The sequence below is a fragment of the Schistocerca cancellata genome, chromosome 11 (genome assembly GCF_023864275.1).
Source record: "Schistocerca cancellata isolate TAMUIC-IGC-003103 chromosome 11, iqSchCanc2.1, whole genome shotgun sequence".
In the NCBI taxonomy this organism is placed as follows: Eukaryota; Metazoa; Arthropoda; class Insecta; order Orthoptera; family Acrididae; genus Schistocerca; species Schistocerca cancellata.
The window spans coordinates 94,938,591-94,959,867 of NC_064636.1; the positions used below are offsets into that span (position 1 = coordinate 94,938,591).

Here is a 21,277-nt window from a genome sequence, read left to right on the forward strand (position 1 = left end):
AGTTTGAGAAATACTACACTGCCAGTGCGTTTTTAAATCGAACTGCAATCATTTTCTTAAATAATTTGCCTTACTTAAAAAGGTACCAGTAAAAAGTAAAGTTGCTAGTTAACAGAATAATAATATTGAATAGAAGTAAAAAAGATTATTAATTATGCACTTTGATCAGAATTACAAAGCTTTATCACTGTTCCTTTTATGAGTACCGTATTTACTCGAATCTAAGCCGCACTTTTTTTCCGGTTTTTGTAATCCAAAAAGCCGCCTGCGGCTTAGAATCGAGTGCAAAGCAAGTGGAAGTTCTGAAAAATGTTGGTAGGTGCCGCCACAACTAACTTCTGCCGTCTAATATATGTAGCGCTACACAGGCATGGCGCCAAAACCTCCACGTCAGTAAATAAATTAAAAAAAAAAAAAAAGAAAGAAAGAAAAAAAAAGGTGGAAGACGAGCTTTTTTTTCTCCGCCCCGAGTTTCGACCACTGCACTTTCATACATTATCCAACAAAGTAAATACAAATTCCGTATTGTTTATCTTTGAATGTAGCAGAATTTCGATGTACTACGAAAATCCGACATGCAAGACTGTTTGGGATGTTTGTCAATATGGCCAACTCTACTTTCTGAATTTTTTCCTACCTGTGAGAAGAGATGGTTGCTAATAGGAACCTGATGACATGTGAATCACATGCAGTATTCTCTTCACCATAAGAATAATACGAATATCAACATTTTGTCATGTATTCTTTCATGTTTGCTGCTATCTCATTTAAATCCTGCCTGCCTAATAAACTACGAAACTAGAGTGAGACAACAGCAAACGCGGAAGAATATGCGTATCGTGTCATGTTTATATTCGTATTATTCTTATGCCTAATAGTGATACTGTCAGAAATGAAGCATGGCAACTGACTAGATTTTTAATTCCAAGATGACTAATTTCTGTGCAGAATTTGATGCACTAAAGAAGCGGCCACAAAGATTTTCAAACGGAGAAACATTTTCGCCTAACTCTCGTTCAGAACATGTTCTATCATACGCAGTCTATTATTTGGTTCTTGTTGATCATTATCAAAGAAAGCAACAGTGTAAATTGTAAGCCGCGAGCGGCAATAGGCCGTAAACACGCACTATCAGAATGCGACAAACAATGCGTGACACAGTACAGTAATGCATTTTCAGCTTAGAGTGACGCAAACACCTATAACAAAGAAAACAGTACTTATCAGATCAAAGCAAAATAAGCAATCGATTCAAACCAGACGATGCATGTGAAAAAGGAAGGGTACCCGTATAAATACGGACGGAGCGCCTGACGCGTAGCAATGGCTATCTGGTAAAGCTTAACTGCTAAGCTTACGACTCGAACCAAACTACTGTAGCTGTATAGTCATTCATTCGACCTAAATTGTGTCTCATATTACAATGGACCAACTTTGTTTCGATTTGGAGGTGCGGCCTAAAACTTTACTCTCCCCTTGAATTTCGAGTCTCAAATTTCCGGTGCGGCTTAGATTCGGGAATTTTTTTTTCCTTTATTTCAAGTCTCATTTTTCAGGTGCGGCTTAGATTCGAGTGCGGCTTAGATTCGAGTAAATACGGTAGGTGTTTGAACTTGAATTTAATATTGTGTTGGCATTTGCACAGTCAACCATATTTTGAGAAGGTTAAAAGACTGCTTTTCAAACCACATTTGTTATTTGAAGAGTTATAGTTTGTTGTGCTTCACTTAATAAATAATTATTCATGACAATACTCACCATTTCCCATACACACTTCTGTAGTTTTGTTAATGAACATGGTTCATCAAACCATTAAAGTTTAATAGCCCTCATGTGCTAGGCTAGTTGGTTAATGAAGCAAAGCAAAGGTCCCTCCAGAGCCACTGTAGTTAGATTTGCTTTCTGTTTAATTGCTTCAAACTGAGCTCAACAAAGAAATATTTACTGTGTTAGCTATTTTAATGCAAGCTCGTTCATGTAATGGCATAGAGAAACTCTACTAAGCAATGATGTTATAGAGTATGATCATAATAAACCCCGATTTAAATCAGGATCATTCCATGCTCTGCCCTGTTTAGTAATGCTATTAGTATCATGTGTGTTGGTGACTGGTTGTATTAACTGCTGCATCTAGTTCATTCAAGGTACATCGTCTTGACTTCCAGGTTAGTACTACAGTTATCTGCAAGGTTAGGTTACTGTGTTGTAGTGCGAACAGATGTCAAGAAAGAGTTTAGTAGGTGTTAAGCAAAGTTAGGTTAGCCCTAGCACTGCCTTGAGCTTTATTACATTGTTTGACAAAAATGCCTAACTAGGCTGGCAACTGTTATTAATATGTAATATTACGACTTGCTTTTGTGCTGGAGAACATCTGTTCCTCACCCACCTGTTTAGTGTTGGTTATACTCTGCTGGAGTGTTTTGGAAATGAATCCCAGTCAAACAGATTGTTTGTTCTGTTCCCATTAGGTTATCTCGTGGTCACAACTTTCTCAAAAATTCCTGAGAGGTTTAATGTAATCACTGACTGCCATTTATGGTGGTCGGTGTTACCATCACAAGCACTCCCTTTGGAGGAGCCCTCCTGCACCATTCCACCACATGTGGGTGGCTGACTTGCTGCAAGGCTGTGCCCTGTGTTCTGTGACATTTGTATGGCTGCTTCGGTATCTTGGCATTTTCAGCTTTTAAGGAGGGAGGCAGAGCTTTAGTTGGTAAAGACATTTCCAGCTGGAGTACATCACAACCAGACACACATTATAGAATCAGGTATTGGGTTTTAAGGTGTACCCAGGAGCAGATGTACAGTCAGATCACAATTTAGTTATGACAATGAGTGAAGTAAATTTTAAGAGAATTGTTACGTGAATTCAGTGTGTAAATAAATAGGATACTGAAGTACACAGGAATGGAATGTGAATTTTAACTTCTATGAGGCTCTAGATAATGTGATAATGAATGGCGATCAAACGAATTTTCACGTTCGTCTATACAATGGATGAGAGACAATTCATAACAACAGACAGCCAGAAAAAGACATCCGAACACTACAGAAGTGACCAAGCGCTGGTAAGTGTGATAGCTTACTCACAATGAGCCAAACAGCTCATGAATCCAACTTACTGACAAAATTAACAACATCCAGAAGAATGGAAGACAAAGCTGATGATCTGTTTGAGGATGCTAAATTTGGAGTAATGGATCCAGGGAGGTCAACTTGACCTTCAACCTTATAATGGCAGGAATGTGTGAGAAAAATCAAGAGATATTTATTGGATTTGTAGATCTTTACATGACATTTGACAGCATGAAACAGTGAATTTTTTTCTCTAAAAGGTACGTATATGGTACAGCAGATAACATAGAATATGAGCAATAATCAACAAGAATTGGTACTCTGAATCAAAGATGATTAAAGATAAAGATCCAGGTAGTCTCCACAAATGTTCAGATGAACACTGAAGAATCATTGGTGGAATTGAAGAAACTTCCAGGAATTTAATTAAAACTGAAGGTGGAAACGATTTTGTTTAATAAAATTCACTGGTGATATTTCTGTGTTCACTGGAAGTCCGAATGAATCACCAGAGTTGATCAATGTAATAAATAGTTGAATGAACACTAAATCAGGATTAATGCATGGAAGAAAGAGGGAAGTATTGCGGAGTAGCAGAAATAACATTGGTGGCAATGTTTACATCGGAATTAAGGACCACGCAGTAGACTGCTTGTAGTGACTATTACACATCAAGCTAATTTACACTGAGGGACAGAGCGTGGTTGTTATAAGGAGTAATGTTGCATGGGAAAGCAGGAGATTCCTTGTAAAACAAAGTTACTAATACCAAGGATAGGTCTTAATTTGTATTGGATGTCCCTTAATGTATGTTTGGAGCACAGTACTGCATAAAAATTAATCGTGGATTATGGAAAAAAACAAGAGGGGAATCGGAGCATTCTAAATTCGGTGCTATAGAAGGACGTTTAAACTAGGTGAACTCTTAACAGAAGAACTGTGGAATGTCTGTGCAGAACAGGTGAGGATAGTGTGGTATGTGGAAAACTGTGACAAGTACGAGGGTCAGCATAGTAAGTTATATTTGAAGGCATCAGGGAATAACTGCTGTGGCACTAGAGGTACTTGTTGAGGTTAAAAACTGAAGGGAAAGACAGAGAGGAATGCATACCACAAATGACCATGAATTCTGGGTGCTCATGGCACTGCAAATCTGTTGCTCACACAGACGGACATTGTGAACAGGAGGCAGAGTTTCTGTTTGGCATGTCTGTGGTTGCTGGGACTGGCTGTTACAGCAGTGGGGCAACCAAGGTGGACCACTCCCTGACAAGCTAAGGCTCTGCTGACATTTGCTTCTGGTTGGTGCTTGCAGAGTGTAATTTTTGTTACTATCAGAAACTTTATAGCAAATTATTGGGTTGTTTTTTCCCGTCTCATACCTGACGAGAACCAAAAATGGTCTCATAAATGTGTGTCTATGTGTGACCTCTGCTAGATCATTCCAATACATCCAGAATAACATACAATTATCTCATTTGACATAGTGTAACACATTCAGTGCACTCATACTCTACCTGCCACTAAATTTTCTGTGGATGACATTGCATGAATTATTGTTGGCATTGGTTCGCTGATCTTGATGAGAATAAGTCACTGAACTGTTGACAATAGCTATTTTCTCTACCAACCTATTCTTAATTAACCTCTCTCCCATGATACTATGATCTAGTCCTGAGGATACCACCCATGAATGTTTGTTCTGATGCTTTTCAGTATTTATGTCTGATCTACCATATAATGGTGTGTGTGTGTGTGTGTGTGTGTGTGTGTGTGTGTGTTGAGGGAACTCACCGCATTTGAGAGACAGTGGCCTCATCAGGTGGAGGAGTCGTGGGCCGCGCAGCAGCAGGTGTCTGGCAAGGTGCGCTGGCAGAGGTGGCGACAGCGGCAGCAGCGGAGGTGGTGGTGGTTCTGGTTGTGGTACTCAGCTCCGTAACGACTGGTGCGCTGCACATACAGAGAGAGGCAGGGTGTGAGCTGGCTGGCGTTTCCTCGTGGGGATGTGGGGGTGCCTCCCTATGGCCAGCACTGCTGAGGGACCATCCACACACTGGCAACTATATGGACGACATGTGCCACATATGGGGACAGGGCTCCCGTTAATACAAATGAGTGACCAGTAAGCTAGTAACTATCAGCTGAACCACCCGAGCTTCCCACGGCAGTCGCCGAACACGATACAACAGGTAGTTCAAAACAAAGTGCAGCCAGAAGGTACATACAATGCCCAACATTTGCAAAAACTCAATTACAGAATAACTGGAGAGGTCAGCTCAGGTACTATCACCATCAAATCTATACCAACGGCCTGAATTCCACTCCACCTAAATTGTATGCACCCACATAATGTTAGTCTTACAGTCCCTCCCATCTCTTTTCGCTATGGGCATTTCACTCTACAATATAGTTACTACGAGACACTACTTGAAAAAATTGATCTGTAATACTGAGTCCACAATCAGACTAATGTCACGATAATGTAAATATCACGAAACCTGGTATAATCAGGTGACAGTCTTCAACACTTGTAAACTCAAGTTTATTGCAATAAATGACATTCCAGAAACTTAAGTTTCAACTTGAAATTACATGACTAAGACATTTGTATTACACTAGCATCCAGGATTCCAATTAAGCAACTATTGTCTCTTAAGTAAGTATGAAAGATCTTAAATATCATTTTGGCCACATGTAAGCATGTGTGTGCAAATGTTGAAATGACATAGCATTAAGTTTTGTGTTAGATGATTCAAACCCAGCAAACAATAGGATTGTTAACCAAGGGCAATAATACATTACATATCCAAATATAGCTAGATGTGAATCTGAAATGTTGAGAAAGTATTTTGTACCTTTACTGGGATTTGAATCCAGCACCTACCATTGTTTTCTAACCACAAATACACATTAAACATCTGCTTAGTTTAGCTGTAGCGCGATGTGCACATGTCTCAAACGGAAATAACTTAACGGAAAGTTCTGTGTGGGGTGGGAATCTAAGCCTGCATGCTGCATGCCTGCATGCATCATCGTTGTTGACTGCACACAAGAAAATGTTTATTATCGAATTCCTTTTTGCCAGTTGCTACGAGTGACATGTCTTAACTTGAAATGATGGCTTGAAAAGTTTTGTGTGACAGTTGAAATCAACACCACCCATCATTGTTGAAAAGACACGTAGAGGCGATAAAAATCAATATTACTTTTCTCCTTTGGTTTGATGAGCACATATTACTATTTCAAATGACACAATGAAATTATTTGCAGACAACCACGAATACAACGGATGCTAACTACTATGGACATATCCCTGGGAACAATTTCTTAGCACAAAAGACCTTTGTCACACCAGATGCATACTGTTACATTCTGAGAACTCATTAGCCTCTGATTGTACATTTTTTTCTAAGGACCAAACAAACATTTTCATTTTATCAAGTTAAGGCCCAATGGCTCAAATGTCCACCCAACCATCCTGGTTTACATTTTCCTTTTTTTTCTTAAACCGATCAATGCAAATGCTGTGACCTTTCCCTTGAAATGCCACTATCTATTTCCTTTCCCACATTTGAGTGCTGTAGATTCTGCTTCGTCTCTTATGGTCTTGCAGTCGATAGGACATTTAACACTAAATTACTTCTTTCTTTCTTCCGCAATATTTGCTATTGAATTCAAGTGTTGCATGATGGTTAACTGGTCACATTTCATGACATTTGCCAGTAACCAATTCGGCCATACTGGTAAACCACCACATCAAGACAAACCAACTCAAAATGAGAAAATTATTTTTTGATTTGATTTGTTCAGCGCACTTACCACATACACGCACAAAATACTTTGTGCACCATTTTCTAGGCTTAAACAACAATCTTCATGACCATCAAGAGTACAACATTCAGTAAGTCACTCCAAGAATAATTTATAACTTCCAATAAAAAATTATGGCTGATAACTAAAATTATTGCAACCTGTATGAGAACATGTAAAACAAAATCTCTATGATCTTATGCATGAATCTACTTGTTTCAGTAAAATTATGGGTGGCCCTCTTAGGCAATATGCATCAATGTAGTACGCTACATAGAAAAAATTATGGACTTTCTTACGCAATTGCACGATACTTTTTTTAGGCCTCCTTTTACCACCTGGAATTTATCTGGAGGGATTATCTGTGCTACGTAAGCTACGTTTACTGAAGACAAGTCTCGTCTTTGCAATGACCGGTGGCGTTAATAGTAACAGAAGAAACTACAATAATGAATGGCCTCTTCACAAAACATTATATTGGATAAACAAAGCTGCTTAGTACCACCTCAAAGTAAAAAATAAATTTCTTCAGAAATTATAACAAAAGGAATCCACTTCGAGAATAACAATGGACCCATTCTCAGAACAGCGACTGCCTATGATTGACTTCCTTATAAATCAAATGCATCTCTTCTCTTAGTAAAATTATATGCCCCTAGCACAAAAATAAAGAACTAGAAAATAATTAACTTTCTTTCACGCAATACCACACTACTGCAGTTATTAATACAACAAAGGTACCAGGAGAACGTTCTGGAAGTTTGATTGATACTTGTCACCGAGTTTTGTTCTATGATCTAGTGTTGGTGCAACCTAAACTCTTAGAAGATCACAGCTGCTCAGGTGGGAGAAACATTTCCTGCAAAAATTTCCATAGGCTACAATATGTGATTTTATTTCATTGATTACAAAATCAAGTCGAAAGTACACATTTGGTAGGTAAGGCCACTAGTGAAAGTTGATTATTGGTAAACAAGGAAAAGAATGTTTTGTAAAGGCTGTAATTAACCTCCAGGAAAAGGGAATGCTCATCCAGTGAGGGGCATCCTCCATTAACAACAAAACAATGGCACTGGACTGAAAGTTTGGTGGTCTGTTAAAATGGCTCTAGCTTCATATGATTAAGCCCTGTGTTCGAGTCACTGATCAGCCGAACACTAAACAACTATGAAAAGACCCTCTTAGCTTCTGTTGACTTCAGTTAAACAACATAGTCCGACAATTAGAAGCTCACCATCAACCTTTCCTATACCAGAAATTTTATTTCATTACTGAACCAATGATCGTGTAGATGTGCTGTATCTGTCATATGTAGAGTCTTTTATCTGTCATGGAAATTCTTTGATAACGTATACATATTTCAGTTATGTGAACTTTTGGAACAAAGTTTAAATTAAGCTTGTTAATGTAAATAACTACTGGAATGATTATTATGTAATGCACTGTAAATGACTTGGTCCATAGTTAGGGAACGCAGGGTCGAATGTAAAAAATGTGGGGAATCCCTGCAGCTACAGAAGTAGCCTGGCAGAATGGAAAAGGTGTCGTTCACGCAAGCGGCAACTCGTCCCTTGCGACGGCTAAGGAGTCTGGCTTGAGCAGTGCTGTGGTTAATATCTCGCTAGCAGTAGCGGAACATTGTGGCTCATATTCTTGCAGTTTTGAGGCAGAGGAGCCAAGAGCGTTATTTATGCACCTTTTATTCTGCATTTGGTGATACCATGTATAATGGCATTGGTTTTGGCCCTGCAAAAATATAATTCAGAAGATCTATAACAGGGCGAGGCCAACAGTACTGCCATGACTGCATCGCCGCCATGTTAACAGCCACTGCAAATCACGCCACCAGTGCCACCAGCCTTCCACCAAAATGTTTATATTTGGCACTCTGTAAATGGACCAGGTATTTGTGAAATTTGGTTGATTTTAATAATAATCACGGTATTGCTAAAAGCTCTATCTTGCAATTGTGATTATCCCAAATCACAAACCTCACCAGGAATCCTACCCTAGTGAATTTAATTCCGAGTGTGCTAATTTATTATGAAAAGACTATTCAGCAGCTGTAAAAATAGTTGTGATTGCTTTCTAATGTGTGGAATTGTGTTTAAAGTTCAGATTTATAGTTTGAGAAATACTACACTGCCAGTGCGTTTTTAAATCGAACTGCAATCATTTTCTTAAATAATTTGCCTTACTTAAAAAGGTACCAGTAAAAAGTAAAGTTGTTAGTTAACAGAATAATAATATTGAATAGAAGTAAAAAAGATTATTAATTATGCACTTTGATCAGAATTACAAAGCTTTATCACTGTTCCTTTTATGAGTAGGTGTTTGAACTTGAATTTAATATTGTGCTGGCATTTGCACAGTCAACCATATTTTGAAAAGGTTAAAAGACTGCTTTTCAAACCACATTTGTTATTTGAAGAGTTATAGTTTGTTGTGCTTCACTTAATAAATAATTATTCATGACAATACTCACCATTTCCCATACACACTTGTGTAGTTTTGTTAATGAACATGGTTCATCAAACCATTAAAGTTTAATAGCCCTCATGTGCTAGGCTAGTTGGTTAATGAAGCAAAGCAAAGGTCCCTCCAGAGCCACTGTAGTTAGATTTGCTTTCTGTTTAATTGCTTCAAACTGAGCTCAACAAAAAAATATTTACCGTGTTAGCTATTTTAATGCAAGCTCGTTCATGTAATGGCATAGAGAAACTCTACTAAGCAATGATGTTATAGAGTATGATCATAATAAACCCCGATTTAAATCAGGATCATTCCATGCTCTGCCCTGTTTAGTAATGCTATTAGTATCATGTGTGTTGGTGACTTGTTGTATTAACTGCTGCATCTAGTTCATTCAAGGTACATCGTCTTGACTTCCAGGTTAGTACTACAGTTATCTGCAAGGTTAGGTTACTGTGTTGTAGTGCGAACAGATGTCAAGAAAGAGTTTAGTAGGTGTTAAGCAAAGTTAGGTTAGCCCTAGCACTGCCCTGAGCTTTATTACATTGTTTGACAAATATTCCTAATTAGGCTGGCGACATATTAATACGTAATATTAAACTTGCTTTTGTGCTGGAGAACATCTGTTCCTCACCCACCTGTTTAGTGTTGGTTATACTCTGCTGGAGTGTTTTGGAAGTGAATCCCAGTCAAACAGATTGTTTGTTCTGTTCCCATTAGGTTATCTCACGGTCACAACTTTCTCAAAAATTCCTCATAGAGGTTTAATGTAATCACTGACTGCCATTTATGGTGGTCGGTGTTACCATTACAAGCACTCCCTTTGGAGGAGCCCTCCTGCACCATTCCACCACATGTGGATGGCTGACTTGCTGCAAGGCAGTGCCCTGTGTTCTGTGACATTTGTATGGCTGCTTCGGTATCTTGGCATTTTCAGCTCTTAAGGAGGGAGGCAGAGCTTTAGTTGGTAAAGACATTTCCAGCTGGAGTACATCACAACCAGACACACATTATAGAATCAGATATTGGATTTTAAGGTGTACCCAGGACCAGATGTACAGCCAGATCACAATTTAGTTATGACAATGAGTGAAGTAAATTTTAAGAGAGTTGTTACGTGAATTCAGTGTGTAAATAAATAGGATACTGAAGTACACAGGAATGGAATGTGAATTTTAACTTCTATGAGGCTCTAGATAATCTGATAATGAATGGCGATCAAACGAATTTTCAAGTTCGTCTATATAATCGATGAGAGACAATTCATAACAACAGACAGCCAGAAAAAGACATCCAAACACTACAGAAGTGACCAAGCGCTGGTAAGTGTGATAGCTTACGCACAATGAGCCAAACAGCTCATGAATCCAACTTACTGACAAAAATAACAATATCCAGAAGAATGGAAGACAAAGCTTATGATCTGTTTGAGGATGCTAAATTTGGAGTAATGGATCCAGGGAGGACAACTTGACCTTCAACCTTACAGTGGCAGGAATGTGTGAGAAAAATCAAGAGATATTTATTGGATTTGTAGATCTTTACCTGACATTTGACAGCATGAAACAGTGAATTTTTTTTTCTCTAAAAGGTACGTATATGGTACAGCAGATAACATAGAATATGAGCAATAATCAACAAGAATTGGTACTCTGAATCAAAGATGATTAAAGATAAAGATGCAGGTAGTCTCCACAAATGTTCAGATGAACACTGAAGAATCATTGGTGGAATTGAAGAAACTTCCAGGAATTTAATTAAAACTGAAGGTGAAAACGATTTTGTTTAATAAAATTCACTGGTGATATTTCTGTGTTCACTGAAAGTCTGAATGAATCACCAGAGTTGATGAATGTAAGAAATAGTTGAATGAACACTAAATCAGGATTAATGAATGGAAGAAAGAGGAAAGTATTGCTGAGTAGCAGAAATAACATTGGTGGCAATGTTTACATCGGAATTAAGGACCACGCAGTAGACTGCTTGTAGTGACTATTACACATGAAGCTAATTTACACTGAGGGACAGAGCGTGGTTGTCACAAGGAGTAATGTTGCATGGGAAAGCAGGAGATTCCTTGTAAAACAAAGTTACTAATACCAAGGATAGGCCTTAATTTGTATTGGATGTCCCTTAATGTATGTTTGGAGCACAGTACTGCATAAAAATTAATCGTGGATTATGGAAAAAAACAAGAGGGGAATCTAAGCATTCCAAATTTGGTGCTATACAAGGATGTTTAAACTAGGTGAACTCATAACAGAACTGTGGAACGTCTCTGCAGAACAGGTGAGGATATTGTGATATGTGGAAAACTGTGACAAGTACGAGGGTCAGCATAGTAAGTTATATTTGAAGGCATCAGGGAATAACTGCCGTGGCACTAGAGGTAGTTGTTGAGGTTAAAAACTGAAGGGAAAGACAGAGGAATGCATGCCACAAATGACAGTGGATTCTGGGTGCTCATGGCACTGTAAATCTGTTGCTCACACAGATAGACACATTGTCAACAGGAGGCAGAGTTTCTGTTTCGCATGTCTGTGGTTACAGGGACTGGCTGTTACAGCAGTGGGGCAACCAAGGTGGACCACTCCCTGACAAGCTAAGGCTCTGCTGACGTTTGCTTCTGGCTGGTGCTTGCAGAGTGTAATTTTTGTTACTAACAGAAACTCTATAGCAAATTATTGGGTTGTTTTTCCTGCCTCATTCCTGACGAGAACCAAAAATGGTCTCATAAATGTGTGTATGTGTGACCTCTGCTAGATCATTCCAATACATCTAGAGTAACATACAATTATCTCATTTGACATTGTGTTACACATTCAGTGCACTCATACTCTACCTGCCACTAAATTTTCTGTGGATGACATTGCATGAATTATTGCTGGCATTGGTTTGCTGATCTTGATGAGAATAAGTCACTGAACTGTTGACAATAGCTATTTTCTCTACCAACCTATTCTTAATTAACCTCTCTCCCATGATACTATGATCTATTCCTGAGGATACCACCCATGAATGTATGTTCTGATGCTTTTGAGTATTTATTTCTGATCTACCTTACAATGTTGTGTGTGTGTGTGTGTGTGTGTGTGTGTGTGTGTGTGTTGAGGGAACTCACCGCATTTGAGAGACAGTGGCCTTATCAGGTTGAGTAGTCGTGGGCTGCGCAGCAGCAGGTGTCTGGCGAAGTGCGCTGGCAGAGGTGGCGGCAGCGGCGGAGGTGGTGGTGGTTCTGGTTGTGGTACTCAGCTCCATAACGACTGGTGCGCTGCACATACAGAGAGAGGCAGGGTGTGAGCTGGCTGGTGTTTCCTCGTGGGGATGTGGGGGTGCCTCCCTATGGCCAGCACTGCTGAGGGACCATCCACACACTGGCAACTATATGGACGACATGTGCCACATATGGGGACAGGGCTCCCGTCAATACAAATGAATGACCAGTAAGCTAGTAACTATCAGCTGCACCACCCGAGCTTCCCACGGCAGTCGCCGAACACGATACAACATGTAGTTCAAAACAAAGTGCAGCCAGAAGGTACATACATTTTCAAAAACTCAATTACAGAATTACTGGAGAGGTCAGCTCAGGTATTATCACCATCAAATCTATACCAACGGCCTGAATTCCACTCCACCTAAGTTGTATGCACCCACATAATGTTACAGTCTTACAGTCCCTCCGATCTCTTTTCAGTACAGGCATTTCACTCTACAAAATGGTTACTACGAGACACTACTTGAAGAAATTGATCTGTAATACTGAGTCCACAATCAGACTAATGTCACGATAATGTAAATATCACGAAACATGGTATAATCAGGTGACAGTCTACAACACTTGTAAACTCAAGTTTATTGCAATAAATGACATTCCAGAAACTTAAGTTTCAACTTTAAATTACATGACTAAGACATTTGTATTATAATTAAGCAACTATTGTCTCTTAAGTAAGTATGAAAGATCTTAAATATCATTTTGGCCACATGTAAGCATGTGTGTGCAAATGTTGAAATGACATAGCATAAAGTTTTGTGTTAGATGATTCAAACCCAGCAAGTAATAGGATTGTTAACTAAGGGCAATAATACATTACATATCCAAATATAGCTAGATGCGAATCTGAAATGTTGAGAAAGTATTTTGTACCTTCACTGGGATTTGAATCCAGCACCTATCATTGTTTTCTAACCACAAATACACATTAAACATCTGCTTAGACTAGCTGTAGCGCGGTTTGCATATGTCTGAAACGGAAATAACTTAATGGAAACTTCTGTGTGGAGTGGAAATCTAAGCCTGCATGCTGCATGACTGCATGCATCATCGTTGTTGACTGCACACAAGAAAATGTTTATTATCGAATTCCTTTTTGCCAGTTGCTACGAGTGACATGTCTTAACTTGAAATGATGGCCCGAAAAGTTTTGTGTGACAGTTGAAATCAACACCACCCATCATTGTTGAAAAGACACGTAGAGGCGATAAAAATAAAAATTACTTTTCTCCTTTGGTTTGATGAGCACATATTACTATTTCAAATGACACAATGAAATTATTTGCAGACAACCACGAATACAACGGATGCTAACTACTATGGACATATCCCTGGGAACAATTTCTTAGCACAAAAGACCTTTGTCACACCAGATGCATATTGTTACATTCTGAGGACTCATTAGCCTCTGATTGTACATTTTTTTCTAAGGACCAAACATTTTCATTTTATCAAGTTAAGGCCCAATGGCTCAAATGTCCACCCAACCATCCTGGTTTACATTTTCCTTTTGTTTCCTAAACTGATCAATGCAAATGCTGTGGCCTTTCCCTTGAAATGCCACTATCTATTTCCTTTCCCACATTTGAGTGCTGTAGATTCTGCTTCGTCTCTTATGGTCTTGCAGTCGATAGGACGTTTAACACTAAATTACTTCTTTCTTTCTTCTGCAATATTTGCTATTGAATTAAAGTGTTGCATGATGGTTAACTGGTCACATTTCATGACGTTTGCCAGTAATCAATTGGGCCATACTGGTAAACCACCACATCAAGACAAACCAACTCAAAATTAGAAAATTATTTTCCGATTTCATTTGTTCAGCGCACTTACCACATACACGCACAAAATACTTTGTGCACCATTTTCAAAGGCTTAAACAACAATCTTCATGACCGTCAAGAGTACAACATTCAGTAAGTCACTCCAAGAATAATTTATAACTTCCAATAAAAAATTATGGCTGCTAACTAAACTTATTGCAACCTGTATGAGAACATGTAAAACAAAATCTCTATGATCTTATGCATGAATCTACTTGTTTCAGTAAAATTATGGGTGGCCCTTTTAGGCAATATGCATCAATGTAGTACGCCACATAGAAAAAATTATGGACTATCTTACGCAATTGCACGATACTTTTTTTAGGCCTCCTTTTACCACCTGGAATTTATCTGGAGGGATTATCTGTGCTACGTAAGCTACGTTTACTGAAGACAAGTCTCGTCTTTGCAATGACCGGTTGTGTTAATAGTAACAGAAGAAACTACAATAATGAATGACCTCTTCAAAAAAACATTATATTGGATAAACAAAGCTGCTTAGTACCACCTAAAAGTAAAAAATAAATTTCTTCAGAAATTATAACAAAAGGAATCCACTTCGAGAATAACAATGGACCCATTCTCAGAACAGCAACTGCGTATGATTGACTTCCTTATAAATCAAATGCATCTCTTCTCTTAGTGAAATTATATGCCTTAGCACAAAAATAAAGAACTCGAAAATAATTAACTTTCCTTGACACAATACCACACTACTGCAGCTATTAATACAACAAAGGTACCAGGAGAACGTTCTGGAAGTTTGATTGATACTTGTCACCGAGTTTTGTTCTATGATCTAGTGTTGGTGCAACCTAAACTCTTAGAAGATGACAGCTGCTCAGGTGGGAGAAACATTTCCTGCAAAAATTTCCATAGGCTACAATAATTCCAGTAAGGCAGCTGACAATTATGTGATTTTATTTCATCGATTACGAAATCAAGTCGAAAGTACACATTAGGTAGGTAAGGCCACTAGTGAAAGTTGATTATTGGTAAACAAGGAAAAGAATGTTTTGTAAAGGCTGTAATTAACCTCCAGGAAAAGGGAACGCTCATCCAGTGAGGAGCATCCTCCGTTAACAACAAAACAACGGCACTGGACTGAAAGTTTGGTGGTCTGTTAAAATGGCTCTAGCTTCATATGATTAAGCTCTGTGTTCGAGTCACTGATCAGCCGAACACTAAACAACTATGTAAAGACCCTCTTAGCTTCTGTTGAGTTCAGTTAAACAACATAGTGCGATAATTAGAAGCTCACCATCAACCTTTCCTATACCAGAAATTTTATTTCATTACTGAACCAATGATCATGTAGTCACGGCACACTTATTTTAACTTGCAATGTTGAAAATGTTGGTGCTGAACTGAGAATCTAACTCAGGTGTATCTTTCTGCCATTTTGAACACTTTTCGGACGATACAGTTCCATCATTTTGTTGTGTCTGCAACATTCCATAATCATCCTGGTTTCAATGAAAGGCAAAGGTGTCAGGTTTTAAATACTAGTTGGGTACAAAAATTTTCACTGTGTGATTTCAAGTTGTAGCATTCGCACTGCAAGTAATAGGTGAAATCAGTGAAAGACCAAGGCAGTTCCAGAACCAAATAATGTATATGTGTCTGCAGCTGACACCCAATAGTGTGGGAAGTATGAGGTCGTGAACTAGATGAAGATCACTAATTACGACAAGAATCTAATATACGTCAGCAAGAGAATTTGTAAAATGTACACAAAGAATACTGTTAGTAAAAAGATTACCGTTAACAAAAACTTTTTCAAACTTTGTCCTTGGTCATTTACCACAGTGTGCAGAACGAGTTTGGAGTAATGTAGAGAAATATATTTACGTGTTACATTTCAAATTTTTTTTTTTCAAGAACATAAATTTCTTTATTGAATAAAAGAGGAGGACACTGAATGATTTACAATACTGGCTATAAGTTCATTACAATTGGTTCAGGGAACGCACATAGTGTCATCTCAAACACAAGATTTCTGATATGCCAAATAGCACATAAAATACTATAGAAGTATTAAATCCTAAATGAAAAATAAATGATCATTTATCAGTGTTAGTAGCTAGTAGACTTTTATGGACATATGCAGTTGTAAAATGGTGAAGAATAAAGGTAACTCTGGTCACAGAGAGACTTTAATGCTCACAGAAATCAGAGGCACAATAGCAACAACAGTGGATGGGATAGATAATCTCATAAGGTGTGCCACAGTAGAATGAAAGTCTGTAGTGTTCACTGGGTGGCTATCGAAAAGCCATGGAGCATCTAGACACGCAGACGGGTCGGATACCTGTTCATTGAAGATGCAGTAAAGGATGGTATTCTGTGTCACACAGAAGGAAATGTATCGAAGTACTGTGTGAGCTTTATCTAACGGCTGAATAGGCATGACGACAAAATGAGGTGAGAAGACTCAATTTTAAGGAACCAGCCGGAACTGCCTCGAGGACTGGGTTGTCTGGTGAGGTGGTCTCAGGGTGCGAGAGGTGTGAGCAGCCATACACTGGAGCACCGATGCTTACTTCTCCCAGTTTTCTGAACACCTTCCATACAAGCCGTGACAGCAGACGATTATTCTTTTATGTAACAGTAAAGGAAACAAAAGAAAAATTCGGAGTAGGTATTAAAGTCCATGGAGAAGAAATAAAAACTTTGAGGTTCGCCAATGACATTGTAATTCTGTCAGAGACAGCAAAGGACTTGGAAGAGCAGTTGAACGGAATGGACAGTGTCTCGAAAGGAGGATATAAGATGAACGTCAACAAAAGCAAAACGAGGATAATGGAATGTAGTAGAATTAAATCATGTGTTGTTGAGGAATCAGATTAGGAAACAAGACGCTTGAAGTAGTAAATGAGTTTTGCTGTTTGGGGAGAAAAATAACTGATGATGGTCGAAATAGAGAGGATATAAAATGTAGACTGGCAATGGCAAGGAAAGCGTTTCTGAAGAAGAGAAATTTGTTAATGTCGAGTATACATTTAAGTGTCAGGAAGTCGTTTCTGGAAGTATCTGTATGGAGTGTAGCCATGTATAGAAGTGAAACATGGACGATAAATAGTTTGGACAAGAAGAGAATAGAAGCTTTCGGAATGTGGTGCTACAGAAGAATGCTTAAGATTAGATGGGTAGATCACATAACTAAGGAGGAGGTATTGAATAGATTTGGGGAAAAGAGGAGTTTGTGGCACAACTTGAACAGAAGAAGGGATCGGTTGGTAGCACATGTTCTGAGGAATCAAGGGATCACAAATTAAGCATTGGAGGGCAGCGTGGAGGGTAAAAATCGTAGAGGGAGACCAAGAGATGCATACATTAAGCAGATTCAGAAGGATGTAGGTTGCAGTAAGTACTGGGAGACGAAGAAGCTTGCACAGGGTAGAGTAGCACGGAGAGCTGCATCAAACCAGTCTCAGGACTGAAGACCACAACAACAACAACAACAACAACAACAACATTCCCTTAAGGCAATTAAAATCCCGTATGTACTGTTTGGATTTGGAGAGAACAAAGAATTATGTTGGGATACTTGCTGCCATGGCTTGCACACAGAAATAGGTGACAGACAAAACTATGCAACAGAGACAAAGCTGTAGTACTGAGGTGTGAATAGTGAACACTCTGATAATCTGCTTTTTTACATGACGAAAATTCCACAGACGAAAATTCCACAGGTCAACATCAGCAATCTAAATTTGTAAAAATGTTACCACCATCCTCTATAATCATTCTGCAGTACACTACCTTGCTCGAGGCGTTGATTGTAAGTGACTTACTTTGTCGTCATCTTAATGCTGTGTGACACTATTCAAAGGTGTCTCAGTGTCATCAGCCACAGAGGCATTGAACAACTTTGAACACTACTTTATGTGAACAGGTCTACAGCAACCAGTACAGGCTGCCAGTTGCAAAGTACACCCATCACTGTGTGAGCCTGTGCTGGGCAATACAGCTTTGTGTCCACAGCAGTCTGGGTCATACTCTATTCACACAGTGAGTGTACCCTCTGTCATGACAGTTGATGTTAAAACCGAAACAACCACTTTACGTATACATGTAATTTAACAGAATAATGTCTACAAACTGGCTCTGATGATTTTTGTTAGCTAACATACCTGATAATGAACTGGGTTCAGTTTAGGGATTCACTGAAACTGCTACAAGAGAGCAATGATAGCACTGTGAGCTATCGTGAATTGACTGTCTATGACGGTGTACTTTACAGCAGAGACACATGTAAAGAAACTCAGTGGCAAAAATTATTGACTTGGAAACACAAACACATCCAGAACTGAGAGACAGGAATGAGAGGTTTTCCTCACGCTCACCTGCTTTTTGGTGGTGGATCATACAGCAATCGGCTCACTTCGATCAAGTCCTTAGGTTGATGAAGCATCGCATCTGCCCACCCCTGAGTGGCCATCACCTCGAACGGGCAGGCCTTAATAAATTCTATGGCGGCTCGCCTGAGGTCACTGCAGGAGTGGCGGACTGCGAGGACGGCTGCGGCCGCCGCGGTCTCGACAGTCAGCTGAGCGGCCACCTGGCGCTCGCACTCCGCCTTCAGCCCCGACGCCCCGTACTTATCCGCTGCGGCCAGCAGCTGGGGGGCCGTGCCGGGCAGCTGGGGGGCCCGCAGGGTGTACAGGTAGGAGACCAGCTGCCTCAGCACCGGGCCCCCCACATCGGCAATCCTCACCACGCTGGTGCTCCTCTCGAGGGTGTCGTGGGCGAACATGGCTGCCAACACTGGGCTCCTGTCCGCCAGGACGGCCCTGTGCGCCACCAGCCGAGTGTCACCTGCCTCGAGTATCACCGTGGCGTCGTCCCCGGCGTCCAGGAGTGCACCCAGGTCCACAGTCACTGTCTCCGTCACGTCTTTAACTGCTTCCATTGCGGACGATTCTGAAACACGGCAACACGGAGCAGCCCTTTCAGCATACAGGTGACTACTGACACTTCTACGAGAGACAGCCACACCTGTCTGCAGCGACAGCTGATAAATGTTGTCTGTCATCAGTCAGTTTCAACACTATCACACCCTTTCTGTCAGACTGATGCCATTGGTGAGTAACTGCAAATCTTTAGTAATAACATTTTCAAGAGTTCCTTTCCTTTCAGCACATTTCATTTGGAGAACAAGCTCCAGATGCGGCAAAGATGTTATCTCCAAATTTTTTCTACAGCGAAATGTTGCTTGATCTGGAAATGGTTCTAAATGGACATCTACCAAAATATTAAAATGGTTGTAATGATCAATAGCAGTACTTTATTCAACGAGATATTCTCTTTACATTTCATGTTGTTCAAGAAAACATGACTGTCACGAGACTCAAAGGGTCCTAGACACGGGTTCCTCAGTAAATGCTCTATTCCCACAGTCGTTTAATGGATAAACTAAGAGAATACAGACTATCTGACAAATTGTGTGATTGGATCGAAGAGTTCCTAGATAACGAACGCTGCATGTCATTCTCAATGGAGAGCCTTCCAAAGTAAGAGTGATTTCAAGTGCGGCATAGGGGTTGTCGTTGGACCGTTGCTACTCACAATATATATAAATGACCTTGTGGATAATATCGTAATTTCACTGACGCCTTTTGTGGATGATGCTGTAGTATATCGAGAGGTTGTAACAACGGAAAATTTTACTGAAATACAGGAGGATCTGCAACGAATTGACCCATGGTGCAGGGAATGGCAATTGAATCTTAATGTAGACAAGTGTAATGTGCTGCGAATGCATGGACAGAAAGATCCTTTATCATTTAGCTACAATACAGCAGGTCAGCAACTGGAAGCTGTTAATTCCTAAATTATCTGGGAGTAGGCATTAGGAGTGATTGAAAATGGAATGATCATATAAAGTTGATCATCGGTAAAGCAGATGCCAGACAGATTCATTGGAAGAATCCTAAGCAAATGCAGTCCGAAAACGAAGGAAGTACGTTACAGTACACTTGTTCGCCTATTGCTTGAATACTGCTCAGCAGTGTGGTATCCGTGCCAGATAGGGTTGATAGAAGAGATAGAGGAGATCCAACGGAGAGCAGAGTGCTTCGTTACAGGATCATTTAGTAATCGCGAAAGTGTTATGGAGATGATAGATAACTCCAGTGGAAGACTCTGCAGGAGAGACACTCAGTAGCTCGGTACGGGCTTTTGTTGAAGTTTCGAGAACATACCTTCACTGAGGAATCAAGCAGTATATTGCTCCCTCCTATGTATATCTCGCGAAGAGACCATGAGGATAAAATCAGAGAGATTAGAGCCCACACAGGGGCATGCCGACAATCTTTCTTTCCACGAACAATAAAAGATTGGAATACAAGGGAGAACCGACGCAGGTACGCAAGGTACCCTCTGCCACACACCGTCGGCTGGCTTGCGGAGTATGGATGTAGATGTAGATCGTTTTGTGGCCTGAATCTGTATTCGTCATTTCACTAGCGGTTATGCACGCACCCTTGCAGGAGTTCGTTTCACACAGGGGGTCTACGAGTCAGCTCCTGTCTCGAGACTTTATCGGGAGAATGAGTCATTCATGTACAGTGACAGACGGTCTGAATCGGGCTCAGCAGAGTATGTGGTTCTAATTTTCATCCACCAGAGTAAAGTAGGGGACAGACACATTCAACAAACAGGTCAAGAGAATGTTTTCGTGAATTGTTCTGTTTATTTCTTGAATGATTTTTGTTTATGTTTGTACAGTTTTGTATAAGTTTCAGCAGTGTGAATGATGCGTGAATGTGTAAATATGTAGATCATTGTTATACTGAGAAACGCTGTACGAACTAGT

The 21,277-nt window shown here is 39.8% G+C and overlaps 1 protein-coding gene across 2 annotated transcripts in view; it reads right to left on the bottom strand.

Moving 5' to 3' along the window:
• Positions 1–19,374, bottom strand: part of LOC126108887 (poly [ADP-ribose] polymerase tankyrase-1-like) — a 62,891-nt gene extending 43,517 nt beyond the window's left edge. Inside the window, exons 1-3 of one of the 2 annotated variants that reach the window (XM_049914248.1) lie at positions 18,807–19,374; positions 12,479–12,628; positions 4,870–5,025 (exon numbers count right to left, since the gene is read on the bottom strand). In XM_049914248.1, coding sequence (XP_049770205.1) covers positions 4,870–5,025; positions 12,479–12,628; positions 18,807–19,372 — 872 coding nt within the window. In that variant the 5' untranslated portion in view covers positions 19,373–19,374. The remainder of the gene's footprint in view (positions 1–4,869; positions 5,026–12,478; positions 12,629–18,806) is intronic. The other variant, XM_049914249.1, reaches the window with a different exon arrangement.
• Between the last annotated feature and the right edge of the window lie 1,903 nt (positions 19,375–21,277).